Consider the following 15,792-nt stretch of genomic DNA (forward strand, 5'->3'; position numbering starts at 1 on the left):
CGTCACTTCTCCAGCATCAGCATGTTTTCTTGCATTTCCGAGCGCGGCATCAGGGGGGACTTGGGGGTTTGGGACAAAATGGGACGGCAAACAAACAAACAAGCAGTTCACCACCGGAAACCAGGAACGAGACAACTATAACAAACTTCTTGTTTCCACTCAACTTTGTTCCCGGCCAAAGCCTCTGCGCTATTCACCTATCTGTCTATCCTTTTGTACATTGCAACTTTCTCTGCTTTTTTAGCTTGAGCTATCGAAATATCCCGTAGAGTCATCTTCCTCTCGCCATCTACTTAGTAATAACCAACAAATCCGGGGTTTCTTCTTCATCTGAAGAACCCATTGCCATGTTTCGTTCCCGTGTCTGTGCTCAAGTGCATTCGTGAATGCGTGACGTAGCCCATCCCAGCTAAATCCCCACCATCGTCACAAATAGCACGCTGACAGCATACCAGGCTTGTATATCACTGTACGAGGTCAAAAAGACACCCGTGCACCTTCACTCCCACCTCCACCTCCCGAAAAATAAGCTCATAACCTCCGACTTGGCACGATCTCGCATTTACCAAGCCGACGACCAGGGTAGTGGTAGGGACGTCACGCCGATCAGATAACCGGTTTACCGATATGCCGAGGGTATTTGACTAGCTGAGACGCGTCTTGCTGACATGGAGGGCGTTAGCATGGAATAGCATGACGTCCAGTCGGTAGGTTGACAAAGCGGGACGCGTTTCAGGTGTGTCTGGGGTTCATGAGATCATTGCCGTGGAAAGCGGAAATGGAGTCCGCGGGCTGTTACTGCTGTGCGGACGACAAGGCCGCGGACGGGAAGGTTGGGCGGTTGCGTTGGGGTTGTGAGGAGAAGTGCGGGTGGCAGATGCATTTGACGGAAACCACGAGACTGGGAACAAGGGATAGATCTGTTCGGACATTATTCCGACAGTTTTGAGAGCGTCCTTAGGATTCGTACTTGTGTTTTGCTAGCCATACATACTTTTACTAAGCAAATAATGTCCAAGCCATCTCAAAAGATCATAACCCGATTGATCTTGACGCATAATCCCAATTGCTGTCCGGTCAGCTAACCCTGAATAACTCATAATCCGCCTCGAAATGCAAAAACGCCCAGAACAATGCAATAATTAGACAGAGGACACCGTTTAGCGCCCACGTCTAGCCACATCTTCCAAGAAGCCCAGCAGGAAACTCTTATCAACGGGACTCTTGCCTCCGCTTGCGCTTCCCGCTCTAGATTGACCGGCACCCAGCCCGGCTAGACTGACACCATCGTTCTGCTCTAGACTGATGCCCGCGTCGGCTGGGTGACTAATTGGCGGTATTACAATGCTAGGCGGTTTTCCGTCTCCGATGCTGCTGATGCGACTTCTGTTCGCCATTCCTTCTGGACTGGTTGCACTCACACTGCCGTTCGCTGGTAGTGGACTGACAGGGCTGACGAGGCCGGACATGGACGTCTTTGGAGTCGGCGGGAGAGGTGATCGGGCCGGTGGTATTGGGCTCTGCGTTTGGGGTTTCGGAGATGGAGATGGTTTGTTGCCGAAGAGCGAGAGCAATGCGTTCTTCTGCTCCGAGGGAACGGATTCGCGACGGTCCATGCCAGAAATGGGCGGAGGGACGGGTGAGCGAGACGGCAAGACTGCTGGTAGGGTCGGCGGAGGCTTCGGTGATGAGCCCTTGAACATGTCTAGCAAGCCTTGTGCATGCGGTGTCGTCTTCTCTCCTGTACCTAAACAGTTGTTAGTCTCATTTACAGGTCCCGTCATTCTGCCAGAAACAGGCAAGCACGGGGGGATGAACGTACCTGCTGGTCCTGGCGCTTTTGACTGTTGTTGAGGTCTCTTCAGAATCTGAGGCTGGAAAGCAATTCGCGGTGATCCAGAGACCTCGGCCGGTGGTGCAGGTTGAGGCGAAGCTTGCGGCGCACGTTTGAGTATCTGCTGAGGCATGAAAGGCATGTTCGTGGCTGGCGAGGGTCCGCGTGAACTGCTGTTCGTCGGCTGCCTGTTCTTCTTCATGGTGTCGAAGTCTGGCGCGTTCACTGGCCCACTCACAGTAGCGGACGTCATATTGGCCTTGCTAGACGGAGCATTGAAGACGGCAAGAAGAGCGGCATTGGGCTGTCTAGACGGGTTTGCGACAGGTTGCGCGGACACATAGCCGGGTGTTGTGGGGAGCGCAGACAGCTCTGCAGGTGCGGGATCCGGGCTTGCCAGTGGCTGGGTAGGCCGGAACAGATTCAACAATGAATCTTGATGAGCGTTTCTTGGCTTTGGTTGTTCGGGTTCGAAAGCCGAGCTGATGGGTGGTGATTGAAACTGCGGCGGACTCGGAGCGAATTGTGCTTGTGGCGATACGAGCCCATGCGGTCTATGTTGAGGCAGCGGATGCTGTATCCTGGGCGTTGTTTGCGAGCTTCGGTGCAATGGAGCGGCGATTGTGGTCTGAGGCGACGGTGGGAAAGTGGGTTGCTGATTCTCGTTCTTGAATGAATTCAGCAATCCGAGTGCATGCGCATTCAGATTTGGTGCGGGCAAATTGGACGCCGATGGTATCGCTGGCCTTCCGTTCCCGCCTGCGAACTGTGAATCCCCCATCTCCTGGAATTGGGGCCGCAGATTGTGCTGATCAAACGCTTGCTGCATGTTTGGAGGCTGAGGTGGAAACATGGACTGCTGCTGCTGCGGCTGTGGTTGTTGGTGCATGAAATGAGGCGACATGTGTGGCGGTGGTGGTTGCATTCCGTTCATGTGACCTGGATGCCCTCGGAAAGGCATACCTTGGTGTGGTGAGAAGAAGGGCGGTGGAGGCCCCATGTTGCCCATCTGCGGTGGTCGTGGACCATGCTGGCCATGGGGACTTGACGGCTGCATGGGTGGGGGCATCATCTGCTCAAAGGGCGTTCGAGGTTGTTGGTTTCCTGCATGCTGGTTGTTGCCCTGCTTGAATAGAGCCAAGAGTGGGTTTCCTTGGGGTGGTGGTTGGCTGGGGGCCTCCACCGGCGGTGACTGCATGCCCACACTAAGGAGACGCTTGAGTGCCTCCGCTGGGTCTTGACTCTGTTGCGGTGCCTGATGCTCGTTTGATAACTCTGGTAATGAGTCGCTCGGGCGGTGTCCGCGACCTAACCGGGCCACCATCTCCGCAAAGTTGTCGGCCACCTGGGCGTCGGCGACGGGCGCTGCCTGATTGACCGTAGTCTCGTAGAGTGTGTTCTGAATGTCTTCGTCATCAGTTACTGCCACAGGTGCCGGAGCAACGTGCGCGCTGTTCCGTTGCCTCTGCCTCCCAAGCCTGTGCTGCTGCTTTATCCATTGCCTCAGAGGTCCCAAGAATGGCGCGACCATGTAGAAGTTGCTCTCCTTGATCAGGTCATTTCCGTTTCCCTGCTGTTGCTGCACCTGGTTCTTGCGCCTCAGAGTAGGCAGATCCGTGAGTTTGTACCAGTCGATCTTGGAGATTTCCTTTCTGGTCCGCGGCTCGAAGTATGTATCCATGGGCACGCCGCGGAAGACGTACAGCATCATACTCTGTTCGCGCATCGTGACGGTGATCTTCTTCATGTGCTCGTCGGGCTCGACCAAATCAGCCTCGCGCAGATCGTAGCCCGTCTCCTCCCAGACCTCGCGCACGGCGCAGTCGAGATCCGTCTCTTCCTTGTTGATCTTTCCGCGCGGGAAACTCCACTTGGCGCCCTTCTTCCATCCCTTGACCAGCACGGCGTGTGTCATGTCCTCGTTGAGCATGATGGCGCCGCGCACCGGGACGCGGGTCTTGTAGGCGAGGAACTGCTCGTAGGCCTGCTGGTGCAGCTCCTCCGAGTAGGCGGAGAAGAGCGGGCAGTGCTGGAACATGAGCTGGGAGAACTTGCGCAGGTGCATCGAGGGCAGGTTGTTGGGGTCGAGCGGACGGATGAAGTCTTCGTAGAACCACTGGGCTTCCTCGATCTGGAAGCATATTCGCTCCACCGACTGGAGTTCTTCATTGGGCAGATTGACGATGAAGCGCACGCAGAGGTCGTCCAGCCAGTCAACTAGTGATCTGTTTGTGTTTGTCATGGTGGGTGAGTGTCTGGCCCGTGTCGAGCATGCCGCGTTGAGCTTGCGTCGCAGAGAGTGGTGGGGAGCGCTCGGGCGCCAGTCAGCCAGCTATCGCGCGTCGCGGGCGGCGGGCAGTAGCGAGAGGGTCCAGGTGAGGGAAGGTTTGTTTGCTGCGATGCTGCACAGCCGCAAAGAATGGCGAAGAATGTGGGGGGAGCGGGTGGACGTGTTGTTGATGTGTTGTCAAAGGCCTATCGGAGAGTTGGGCTGTGGCTGTCGGCAAGAGCGATCGACACAAGTGTGGCGGCTGTGGCTGTGCGCGCAGGCGAAAGAAGGAGCGGCCGACCCAGGCCATGACGTTCCTGTCTGGGATCGCGTCACAGAATCAGGGCACCTGGACCTGGGCAGCTACAGCGACTCACCGCCAGCGCACCTCGATGCGATAAGTAGGCCCGTCGTCTTCGCTCTGCCGCTCCTTCTTGCTCTTCACAGCTCAATCATACTCTGTTCGTTGCCAGTCGCCCGCCAGCTATACATAGGGCAGCGACGCGCCCGTTTCACATTTTCCCAGGAGAAGCGCCGCTGGCCAACCACACAACACGCGCGCTTTGAGACAGCCGCACCACCGCGCACTGTAAAGCGACACCGTTCGAACAACAGGAACTTATAAGGCCTCTTGGACGGTCTCATATACCTGTATTCATACAACTCCCCTTACATCACGAACTGCCTCAGCAACACCACCCAACATGGCAGGCATGGTCGCTAAGTACGCCATGAAGAAGGCGTTGGGCAAGGAGATGGAAAAGTACAAGTCCAAGGACGTATCTGGACCCTACGTAAGTTAACCTTCTGTCATTTCGACGTACGCAAACTCATTGTACCCCAGGACCCCTACTACGCATTGCAGCCAGACCCAAAGAGGCCCCACAAGATGAAGAAAGTCAAGAAGGACATTCCCAACTACATTCCCGAGAATGATTGCGTTGTCCTAGCCAAGGCCCGCAAGTCTGCATACAGGCTCGATTACGCTCTTTTTACCTTTATGGGAATCCGATTTGGCTGGTCTTCTGTCATTGGCCTCGCCCCAGCCGTGGGTGACGCCGCAGGTTCCGCCTTGGCCCTGAACCTCGTTCGCAACATGTGCAAAGTGGAAGGTGGACTGCCAGCCAGCGTTCTTATCATGATGCTGTTCAATGTCGCCTTTGACTTCCTCATCGGCCTTGTTCCCTTCATCGGCGATCTTGCCGACGCGGCTGTCAAAGCCAACGGCAAGAACGTGCGCCTTCTCGAAGAGCATCTCGACAAGCTCTATAAGCCCAAGGAGCTCGCAGACAGAGATTCCAAGCTCCCCAGAGAACGACGACCGCGCCCTGCTTCTGTCTACGTCGACTTTGACGATGAGATTGATGAGCGACGCAACACGTTTGAGGATGACCATGACGATGTTCGCCACCCTCAACGTTCCTACGGTGGAGGGCGTGTCCACGACGAAGAAATGGGCGGACGGTACGACAACCAACCCCAAAGATCGCGCCGGGACGACAGGCCTAGCCGCAACAACACTAGGAGCAGCAGACGTTGATGAGTACTTCCTTATGTCTCTTTTCCTAGCGTCGTTTCCTATCACAGCATGCCAGTACTGTTGCTAGACCACTGCTGCATTTCATGCATTGTGCATTGCGCATTTGGCGTTGGCGGTTGCTCGTACTCTCTTTAAAACTATACCCTAAGTGCTGTTGGATGTACACAACAATATTATGTATACTCTTTGTAATATCTCCGATGTAAGACCCGGATTCCAATCCTCTTTTCGTTTGTTGATTAGGCTCTATCACGTTCACGTGTAGAACCAGGACGCTTTGTTCCTGCAACAGCGTGTGCCTGGATCTGATGCGCACCAATGGAATTCTTCCTCCATGTTGTACCCGCAATTATACTACCTAATCCACGACCACGACTGCTTGCTCGTCCAAGGTCCGTGTGCTCCCTTCTATCCGTATTCACACAAACTTCTCGCGTAAGCGTCTGGCATATGCTCGCCCATATAAATTCTAGTGATTTTCACTCTGTTTCCATGCTCATTGCGTTCGCGTTCAACCCCCCAGCAACAATTATAGTATACCTTGCTTTAAAGCCCTCGCTTCTCTTCCCATCATGAAGTTCTTCATCATCTTGTCGTTCGCCCTCAGCGCCATTGCCGCCGCCGTCGTTGCACCTCGGCAGCCCACGTCGCCATCCCATATCGTCGCCCTCGGCATTGATAATTCCGATATACCCCTCTACTCAGACGCCGACCCATTCCCCACTGTCACCACCTCAGTCTCAACCGCAACTACAGAAGACAACCACCAAAACGCCCGTGACAAAATTCCTTTAGTAACCGAGCACGTCACATCCGCGTACAAACTGATATGAGACACTTGCTAACTCCTCCCCTTTCCTTACAGAACCTCGCGCCCCGGCGACCCAGAACCCATCGTCATCCTCCCCTTTTACTTCCAAGTCATTGAGAACTGCCTCCCGGACAACAGCATCCAGGCCCGCGGTGTATACAAGAACATGGATTACGTGTGGGCCTACACTCTAGCCAAGGGCCGTACTGTCCAGGTTGACCACGGCATCGGGGGATACCCTTTTACGTTCCTGATCGAACCGTTCGATTACAAAAATAGTATCCTACACTTCACGTACGACAACGGCGATGATTTCCACTGCGATTGGAACGACAGCGAGTCGTGGAAGCGTTGTGGCGAGTGCAGGACGGGTTTGTGGAGTGCACCGAAGCTTGATTGTAATGGAGGTGGAGAGAAGACTAGGGTGAGTGGTTCCTTTTTCTTGGATGTGCCGCGTCGTAGAAGTCGGTTATGCTAATCGTGCCGTGGTTGTAGAAAAAGATTATGAATTGCTCATTCATTATGGGGTGGAGGAGTAAGCTCACGGGCCATCCCATCACTCCTCCTGATGGGGCAGCCTGATTTCATAGTTCTTTCGAACCGGGCAGAGAGCATGGCAGCTGGGTTCTGGATATCGCACGAGGGGTCACGGCAGACGCTGGCTCGAGCACTTCGTTACATGTAATGGTACGAAGGTGACGGAAGGGACCAAAAATAATCAGTGACGTGAGAAACCACGCTTCGTTCATGACATGGTTTCCAACAAACAAGATCGAATAACAACATATTTATTAGCCAAGGGTATCAAGCTATTCTGTTTACCCAGAAAAATAGAGAGTCATAAGTGAACATGCCGCCCTCATTACCCAAGTACCCGACCCAGGTCAGACGCCGATACCCAATGCTTGACATTACTAATGCATTACCTCCACACTCTCACGTCCGCAGCCTTTAATCGACGATGACGCCCTTAGCGCCAAACCTCTTATGGCCGTAATCGTTCTCATCTTCGTCACCGTCCCAGTGGACGGCCTTGCGCGCAGGCTTGTGAATGCGCACGCACCATAGGAAGTAGTCCTCTAGCGGTAGCAAATTCAAGAGCACCCTGTTGCCAGTCCATGCAAGTCCACAGACCATGGCACCCGCCACGGCATCCAGGATGAAGTGGTTCGCGGTAGCAACAATGGCGACCAGGATGATAGCAGGGTATGCGACACCCAAGAAGATGCAGAGCATACGGCGGGCCGACGGGAGCCGCATGCGCAGACCCATGGTGAGAGCAACGGTGCGGGATCGGTTGTGTTGAGGAGCAAGAGGAATCGACATGATGGTGAGGCCGATGAGGAGCGAGTACCCGAAATGCAGGGAAGGCATGGCAGCGTATTGGTTGCAGAATTTGTTCTGCGTCCACACGCTGCTTTCGCCCTCTGCGCCGTGAACAGTGTCGACGAAACCGTAGCTACGCGCCTCTTTGCCTACGGAGCCGGGAACCTCGGGGTCGGAGAGCAGACGCGGTGGCATGCACGGCCACAGCGTGAAAACGATGAACGCAATCAGATTGCAAGTAGCCATCGTTCTGCGCCTGGCAGCATACAGCATTGGTCCTGCAGGGCTGCCATCTGCCTCGCCCATTGGCTTGTTGTGGAGGGGAAGATCGATTCGGTTGCGCGTTGTGGTGTAGTAGAAGAGCCATACCAAGAACAGGATTGTGCCTGGAATGTGGATGAAGGAGTATGTGCGGTTCGTCCAGTGGAGGAGGAAGGGGTGCTTCAGGAACCACGCTTGAACATCGAGTTCAAGGAAGATGTGTAGTTTCTGTTCGAGGTGGATGATTTGGAGGGCGTGGCGGCGAGCGACGTTGACGGTGCCTTCGACCATGGTTACTGCGGAGAATGCGCGACCTAGCTGGTATACCTGAAGAAAGTCAGCATCTGCAGAAAAGATGTATAGTACTCGCGAGTTTGTTTACCCAGTAGATAAGCGCCCAATACCAGGCCTCCACAAGGAAGGGAAACTTCTTCAGCAGCCGACTGAGGAAGTAATCCTGGAACCTCTTGGTATTCGGGCTCATGACCTCCTTCTTCATACCCAGGACTACCACCTCTCGTTTCCTCCATTTGGGTTCCTCGTCGACATTGGCGAGAAGCGACGCGCTCGACGACGGACTAGATCGACCAGAATCTGGAGAACTTGACCGCGGCGAGTTTTGGTATACTCTCCGCCGACCAATAAGGCGGTACTCGGTGTTTCGGTTTACCCATGTACCTCCGAAGAGCAGGGTGACTACCACAAGTGGTTCTATGAAGGCTCCTGCGCCCATGGTGGGGACTACGCGCGAGGCGGCGATGTATAGGTGGTATGGGCGGTCGCGCGATGTCTGAGCAAAGTATGCTTCCCGGGGTTTCAACTCCGATATGATAACCCAGAGGAACTGAGTATATTTGTAGGGATGGCGGTAGTGTTTGGCTAGCCGGTCGATCCGGGAATCTATGCGTGGAGGTCCTGACGCAGCGCTGTATCGTGCCTTCTGCTCTGACTTGAAGGGTAGAAGTGAGGAACTCGTGGGTGTTTCAAGAACAAAAATGTTAGCTATGACAAGCCCAGAAGTCTTCGCATCAAGGAACAGGCAAGAAGACTGGCCGATGCCGAGGACTACATCCTACACTAAAGGCAGGGCGCATGGCGCGTAGTGAAGTCAGCGGAACGCACGGCATGCGCAGAGTGACTAAACAGCCACAGCAGCCACGGACAGGGCAGCGGACGTTCGGACGAAGCTGCGCTGCCATGGCATTTGGTGCGGCGTGGTCCAGCTGGGTGCAGAAGGAGCCGGCCTTCCGATGTGACTGCTTGCTTAGTGTCGCGTGCTCGCACATCATTTGCTACCAGTTGCGTCATTGACATTTCAGAGTTTTGACAGCAATGCTCGGTCCCAGATACTTATCGCGCCCGCGGAGGTTAAGAATGCGTCGACCAGCAAAACTTCGTCCAAGTTGTAATGCGCGCATCATGGGCGAGGATTGACGCCTTCGCGCGCCGGAGTCCTGTTGGTTGCGGAATATCGTGGTCGGTCTCACATGAACACGCGACTGTCGTCCATAGGCTTAGCTTCCGCGCAGTACCGGCACTAAGCCGCTTTGGCAGATGCGCATAATCTTCGATTTCGATCAAGATAATCTCCCGTAGTGGGTACGGAGTCTCGCGTCTTGCCGGTGCCGATACGCTTACGCGCGAGTACGAAATACGAAATTACATTGGCACTCATCGTTTCTGAACTGCACAACCTCCACCGCAGCTACGTGCCCAGGTGGTGTATAGTCCACGGTCTCGACAAATCATCCACACCTGGGCATCTTGTCTCCTCCATCTGCCCCTGGACGCTCCGTATTCTGTTGAAACAGTTTCTTTGTATACCTAGGTAGCGTTCACGTATAGAACTCTACCGCCATCATGCTGCATGGTCTCCTCAGCACGTCGTTCGCCCAGGGTTCTCACAAACTATAGCAGCGAATTACATTCGAGCAATAACTAGGTATGCTTGCGACTCACTTTCATCAGCATTGATCAGGAGTTTGCGAAAACCATGTGGGGAAGCATGAGCGCATGAACGAACCCGCGCAGAGGACATAGGCACCCAAGACCCTTCGTAACATGTTACATTCTTACATATCAACGAGAACCATAGAGCAGTGTCTAGTAGCCCCTCGACATTTCAGCCACAACACCGGCCCACTAGAGAGGCCTAGGTACACTCGCAGCCCAGTTTGATCAGGCCACGGGGGAGTACTTTTGAACAGTCAACATGGGTTCTCAAGTCAAAAGCAAATCAGTTCAAGTGCTGACAGAATTTCATTGTCTCACTCTCAACTTCCACTACTCTTTACTCTTCCTTTTCCACGGCCCGATCTACTAAGAAAAGAGCGGCTCAGCAATCGGGCAGCGTCCACTCAGCGGTCTCCTGATCTCTCCGTCCCACCATCATCTAATCGCAGTAGTAGCCGAAGCTGAGATAATCCTCAAATCCATTGGGGTTCGAGAAGCAAGCCGCCACGCCAGTGTCGATCCTAAGATTGCCGCCGTTGGTCTGGGACTGATTGGGGCCGGTGTAAAGCGTAAGATGGCATCCAGGAGACGTGACCAACATCTGGATGGACCCGCGGGGTCCTTTGCACATTGTTAGAGCATGATATCACGTCGTCAGCGATGTTCGGAGCTTACCTGGGAAGTTTCCCTTCACCACAGCGGGGTTGAGGTCGTAGTTCTCTTCGAAACCTTGGCAGCCGGGGTGGTCGAAGGAGTTGAAGCGAATTCGGCCATTGGCGGCTGCGAGGGGAAGGAGGGGAAGAAGGGCGTAGAGGAACTGCATTCTGCTTGTTGGCGCTGGTGTGAAGTGTGGTTGTGTTGAGGCTGGGTAGATTGATGCTTGGTTTTGGAGGGGAGAAAGATGAGGTTTTATACCTGAGTGCTGTCTTCAGGTTCAAGTCGGGATCTTCATGGTTCTTCTCACAGTGCAGCAGCATGCGTTAGCAATACGACATTATCTGACGATTACCTTGTTCGTGGTAGCTGGAAGCTGAGAATATTGTGCACCTTCAAGGACCGAAGTGGTGTAACCTTCTAAAGTTGTCAAGGTAATCTGTTTCGCGTCGCACAACTTACTCATAGCAGCGATCTGGATACGGATGCTCTCCTTAGGCCAGCTCCATCTTGACGTAGGTCTTCCTGTTTGAGGATGATGGTATCGGTTGCTTGTTGCTGGATACCTCGTTTGGGGGAAATGGGGTGTACAGGTAATGAACTGCAGGAACTGATAAAAACTGCTTTCTTGGTTAGCTTCCTAGCTCGTCGTAGCAGGCTTACTGGTTGACGTAGTTAGTCATTCGCGGTCAACGTTGCGTGTAGATACACCAATCAGGCGTAGACCTGTATATTAAGCATGACATTAGCATTTACTGCTCCTGTCTTCATGTTGCACACAGTGCGCAAGACAGGAAACATTCTACGTTAGCACATCGTATTGAACTGCACGTAAGCGAGCGGCGCGTCCCATCGCCTTCGCTCGCCTCGCTGATCTCAACCCGCAATGGCTCAACACAGCGCTCAACGTCGAACATACGGTGTCAGATGTGACATTCTGATATTATTTAATTTAATGAGAGCCAGACTGGGGTGTAGTCCGTCTGAACGACCACTCTGAGACGAACGCTGGCCTACCAGAGACGCCCAAGTACCATGCAACGCATGGCGAACATGATGTACAGCGAATGTATCGGCTGCGATACGCAATGAAGCGACGAGTCTTTCCAATTTGCAAAAATGCCAAACACAAAAGGAGGCCAGCCTTAGCTGTGGGTAGGAGACGCATGGTTACAATAATCCCGAGTTTCCTTGACGCCTCGCTGAACAGAACAAAACAGTAAGGGAAGGTACAGTGGTAATAGTATATGGACAGGCCAAATTGGCGGACAAAGGAAATGTGTGTAGTCATCAACGGTGATAACTGGTGGCGCTGATGGGACTCTCAGCACGCGACGCTGTTGAACGGCGCGGTCTCTTGGAGGTCCTCGACAAGGTCATCCACGTTGGGGAGGTACCGTCCCAGCATGTTCTGCTTCTCCTCTTGTGACCGAATGTGCTTTCTGGTCGCACCTCCGCCATCGTCGCCAGTCGCAGTGCTACCCCGCCGCTCGAAAGCACTGGTCAGCTTGCTAGGACTCCGATGCGGGCCAGAACCTGGGATCTCGGGCATGAGGTAAAAGTATAGGAATTCCAGCAGCTTGACTTTGACGTTTTGTGTAGTCTCTTCGTCCTTGAACAGGCTGGTCACGGTGAGCAGGCCGTCCATATGCTCAAACACTCGCGTGTTCTGTGGTGTCGCAAGAAGCGCGGTGACTAGGACGAGGAGGGCTTGGGATTGGATGGCGGGGCAGTTGTAGGGGTCGAGCAGGTCGAGGAGGACGTTCATGTAAACTTCGCGACCGAAGATGATGCGCGATGGCGGGTGCAGCAGGAGAAGACCCTGAATATTCGATAACGAGGAGAGGATGAGGATGTCGTTTTGGCCATCTATCGGTAGTTGATTAGCTGGTGTTCGGCATTTTCTAGTCGGGCCTCTTACCCTTACTGCTTCCCATGCCCAGCAGTCGATCCAGACAGTCGGCTACCCGTGTTACAACTATAATTGTTAGTATGTACTGGCATTGTTGCAAGTTCCCAACTCACCATTCCACTCGAATCCCTCTTGCAACCGAAAGAATTCGCGAAAGGCAAGATCGTCTGATAGCTGCCCCAGCTTCTTCGGCGTTGGTTGTTGTTGATCTCCCAAATTGAGCGCAGAGGCGTTCCGTCGGTGACCCGGTGGTGAGTTTCGTGGCTTGCCGCTTGAAAGACATATTTGCGCCAACATGCCCTCGATCTGGCGCAACCCTTTGCGAATCTTCTGCGTATCCTTGGACGCTATGTTGTCGAATGCGAGGGAGAGTAGAGCTTCCATTGTGAAATTGATCTGAATTTACCGGTGCAAAAACAGTAGCGACAGCTCTATCAACCAGAGTTAATATATGCTGCGACTAAGGATGCAGTCCAGATGTTGTTGAGATCAAGCGTTGGAGGTGCAGAAGGCGGTAGGGGAAGGCGGGAGGGGGGTTACATACATGCAGCTAAGAGGTCCAAAGTGCGGAGTAAGCAATATTCTACGCCTGTGTGGGCCGCAAGATTCAGGCTTGGGCCTTCTCGAGCTGGCCGACAGTTGGCGTGGGAGAGCCTGGTGGCATCGATAAACACCCGCCGTTGCCATGGAAATCGCGACCCACCGGCGGCGGTTCGAGCCGTGCACTACTAGCCTGGCCAGGGAAGCACTACCACAACTCAACACCTCATCTTGCGCGACACCCTTACCTTGTCGACAACCGTTTACTACACCCTTGAATATGCCCATAGTTTCTGCTAGCAAAATGACAGCGGCATCGTGACGGGCAACGTGCGGTCAAAGCCACTGAGAACTCTGCACCGGCTTGGTCCCGCAGGTGCAACTACGTCATTCACGACTCGCATTCACTACTCGCCATGCGTGGAATGCCTCGCACGTCTGACTGAGAGTAAGGCTGTTGCGATGTCGCTCGCAAGGGGTGACGAATACGAGCATGCGTGCAAATGACCGAATCACAGCCTTGCCCGTCATGGTGTTGCTGTTCACCGGACCTTGGCAGCCTTCCGACTATGCCATTATGGCTGACCGCAGCTGCTTCTTCGCGAAATTCAGAGCTTCGCAGTACAAGCCTCCGACGCCAAACCTCTTTCCCGCAGTTTCATGCACACCTCTAGAAGAAACTGCCGTGGTGGCTTGCGTCCCGAGGTCTGTCAGAGACTCAGCCGCTCAGCCTTGTGCGCCAGGCACCATCTACCTTATAACTCGCGATGGCTCCAATGATTGAATTGTCGTGAACTTCCGGCTACGGATTCGCGATTACACCCACCAAGCCACCCTCAACATCAACTTTTCGTTTCCTCACTATGGCAGTGAACTCTTACTTTTGGAACGCGAACGTGTTCATTGCCGTCATTCGTTTTGCCCTGTTCTCACCCGCGATAATTTACTGGGTCGCCGCGTCAGACCACCACGAGTTTATCAGGATCAATCCCGAACTTCACGACGGTATCTACGGCACGTCCATGCTAGCTGGCGAAAGGCTTGGGGACAAATGGGGCCTAATCTTATGGATCTGGAACGTGGCCTGTTGGTGGCCTGCGCTGGTATGCTTCCCTCCACTGAACCTACCTTTCACGATTGTCGACACTACGATCACCGTCTTTCTGGCGATGGCTACAAACTACCAGGTTGGATACATACCTCTTAATCCGAAAGCTTGTCATGACAAAGCGGGCCTCGAATTGCAGCGACCCATTGGCACGAATGAGAGCTTTTTCGCTGCTGCCGGAAGACTCAACGGGACAACGGCGACTTCGACTGCCATGTGCTTGGAATTCGTGGAGGAGGCACAATATGGTGTTGCGCTAACGTAAGCTGTACATTCGTGGATAGATGGGCCTTGCTGACTACCACAGCGTTTTGTACGCCCTCGTGTCGTTCATCGGTATCCTTGCGTTCCCCGTTGGTATTTTAGAGTTGAGAAAGAACGGCGAGTCCATTCTCGACATGGTAAAAGAAATCCTTAAAATGCACAGGGGTTGCTTCGCTTGCATGTTCAAGTGGCCAGCGCTCTTGGTGTATGGCATTCTGGTCTACACCCCGATCTTGTTCTTCCGTTACCTACCGATGGACTTCAAAGCCCCGGTGCGATCAGCCCGCCGGTACGTCACGAAGGCTACGATAGGGGCGGAGCAAAAGATCGAAATGATGTTGACGGAGCGCATAAAGCACGCGAGTAACAGCGGTGATACTGTTCTACCATGTCAAGGTAGTGGTGGTACTCAAAACGAGCTTTCACGATTTCTGGCTGTCTACGACATGTTGATCATGGTCGCCAAAGATCTGCACTACACCGATATCGCCAGCCTATCATCAGTCTCAAAATCAGTCCGCGAATCAGTCCTACCTTCGAACGATGTCTCAAGCCGACTTGGTATCTTCAGGCGCTACACGTGCGGCCCTGGCGAGAAGAACACCTGCTGGGGCTGCACGAATCAGATATGTGAAGGGTGTCAAGAGTATTCTTATATGCCACATGCGCCTGCACTTCATCATCTCGAGGATTGCGTCCCATACTGCGCATCGTGCTACCATACACACATCGTTCGCAATTCTCGCAATCGTAGAAGTCGAGCGAAGGGGAACCCAGCCTGCGTCTGTGTGAAGCTCCGTTCTTATCGGCCTCAAAGAGCGTTTTGGGGATTTCTCAACAGACACGCGTACTACACGGAGATGAGGCTATCTCAGACTACTAGGCGACTCTGTCGTATTTGCAGTCAGGTGGACAATGAAAAACTTGCCATGCGAAAGGCAGAAAGCGCGGTGGGGTTGCTGAAGAAGGGATTGAAAAGCGATGGAGGAAAGTGGAAGACGTGCGCAGTCTTGGAATGTGGTAGGAGGCTGGGGAGTGGTCCCAGATACTGGGTATGTAAGCACTACAATTGCGACAAAGAGTGCAAATGTACTATTCACCCAGCGTGGGGCAGCAAGACAGATGCCGGCGTTACTGGAGAGGCTATTGCCTAATGGGAATACCTACGGATATGGATCACTATACAATTCCGTCGATTGTCTGACTAAGTTCTTTCTTGTACAACGTGGCGCAATGCTCTCTAACCCCGTTCATAACAGGATCCATGTCTCGATACTACGCATTCATTTGTGTGGGACATGTATTACATTATTGGTATAG

General features: G+C 53.5%; 5 protein-coding genes across 5 annotated transcripts; 1 reads left to right on the forward strand and 4 right to left on the reverse strand.

Moving 5' to 3' along the window:
• Positions 1 to 1,160: 1,160 nt before the first annotated feature.
• On the reverse strand, positions 1,161 to 4,076 carry J4E83_003449 (uncharacterized protein; the record flags this gene model as incomplete). Its single annotated transcript, XM_049330386.1, has 2 exons — positions 1,161 to 1,741; positions 1,823 to 4,076. The coding sequence occupies 2 exons, from the start codon at positions 4,074 to 4,076 to the stop codon at positions 1,161 to 1,163; spliced, it is 2,835 nt and encodes a 944-aa protein (XP_049190882.1).
• Positions 4,077 to 4,807: 731 nt separating this feature from the next.
• On the forward strand, positions 4,808 to 5,643 carry J4E83_003450 (uncharacterized protein; the record flags this gene model as incomplete). Its single annotated transcript, XM_049330387.1, has 2 exons — positions 4,808 to 4,897; positions 4,948 to 5,643. 2 exons carry the CDS (start codon positions 4,808 to 4,810, stop codon positions 5,641 to 5,643), a joined length of 786 nt encoding a protein of 261 aa, XP_049190883.1.
• A 1,762-nt stretch (positions 5,644 to 7,405) lies between these two features.
• Positions 7,406 to 8,774, reverse strand: J4E83_003451 (uncharacterized protein; the record flags this gene model as incomplete). Its single annotated transcript, XM_049330388.1, has 2 exons — positions 7,406 to 8,368; positions 8,424 to 8,774. The coding sequence occupies 2 exons, from the start codon at positions 8,772 to 8,774 to the stop codon at positions 7,406 to 7,408; spliced, it is 1,314 nt and encodes a 437-aa protein (XP_049190884.1).
• Positions 8,775 to 10,433: 1,659 nt separating this feature from the next.
• On the reverse strand, positions 10,434 to 10,817 carry J4E83_003452 (uncharacterized protein; the record flags this gene model as incomplete). Its single annotated transcript, XM_049330389.1, has 2 exons — positions 10,434 to 10,615; positions 10,670 to 10,817. The coding sequence occupies 2 exons, from the start codon at positions 10,815 to 10,817 to the stop codon at positions 10,434 to 10,436; spliced, it is 330 nt and encodes a 109-aa protein (XP_049190885.1).
• Positions 10,818 to 11,972: 1,155 nt separating this feature from the next.
• On the reverse strand, positions 11,973 to 12,944 carry J4E83_003453 (uncharacterized protein; the record flags this gene model as incomplete). The annotated part of the gene is made up of 3 exons (XM_049330390.1): positions 11,973 to 12,517; positions 12,570 to 12,626; positions 12,674 to 12,944. The coding sequence occupies 3 exons, from the start codon at positions 12,942 to 12,944 to the stop codon at positions 11,973 to 11,975; spliced, it is 873 nt and encodes a 290-aa protein (XP_049190886.1).
• Between the last annotated feature and the right edge of the window lie 2,848 nt (positions 12,945 to 15,792).

The sequence above is a fragment of the Alternaria metachromatica genome (assembly GCF_023757995.1).
Source record: "Alternaria metachromatica strain BMP 0045 chromosome Unknown scaffold_5, whole genome shotgun sequence".
Lineage (NCBI taxonomy): Eukaryota > Fungi > Ascomycota > Dothideomycetes > Pleosporales > Pleosporaceae > Alternaria > Alternaria metachromatica.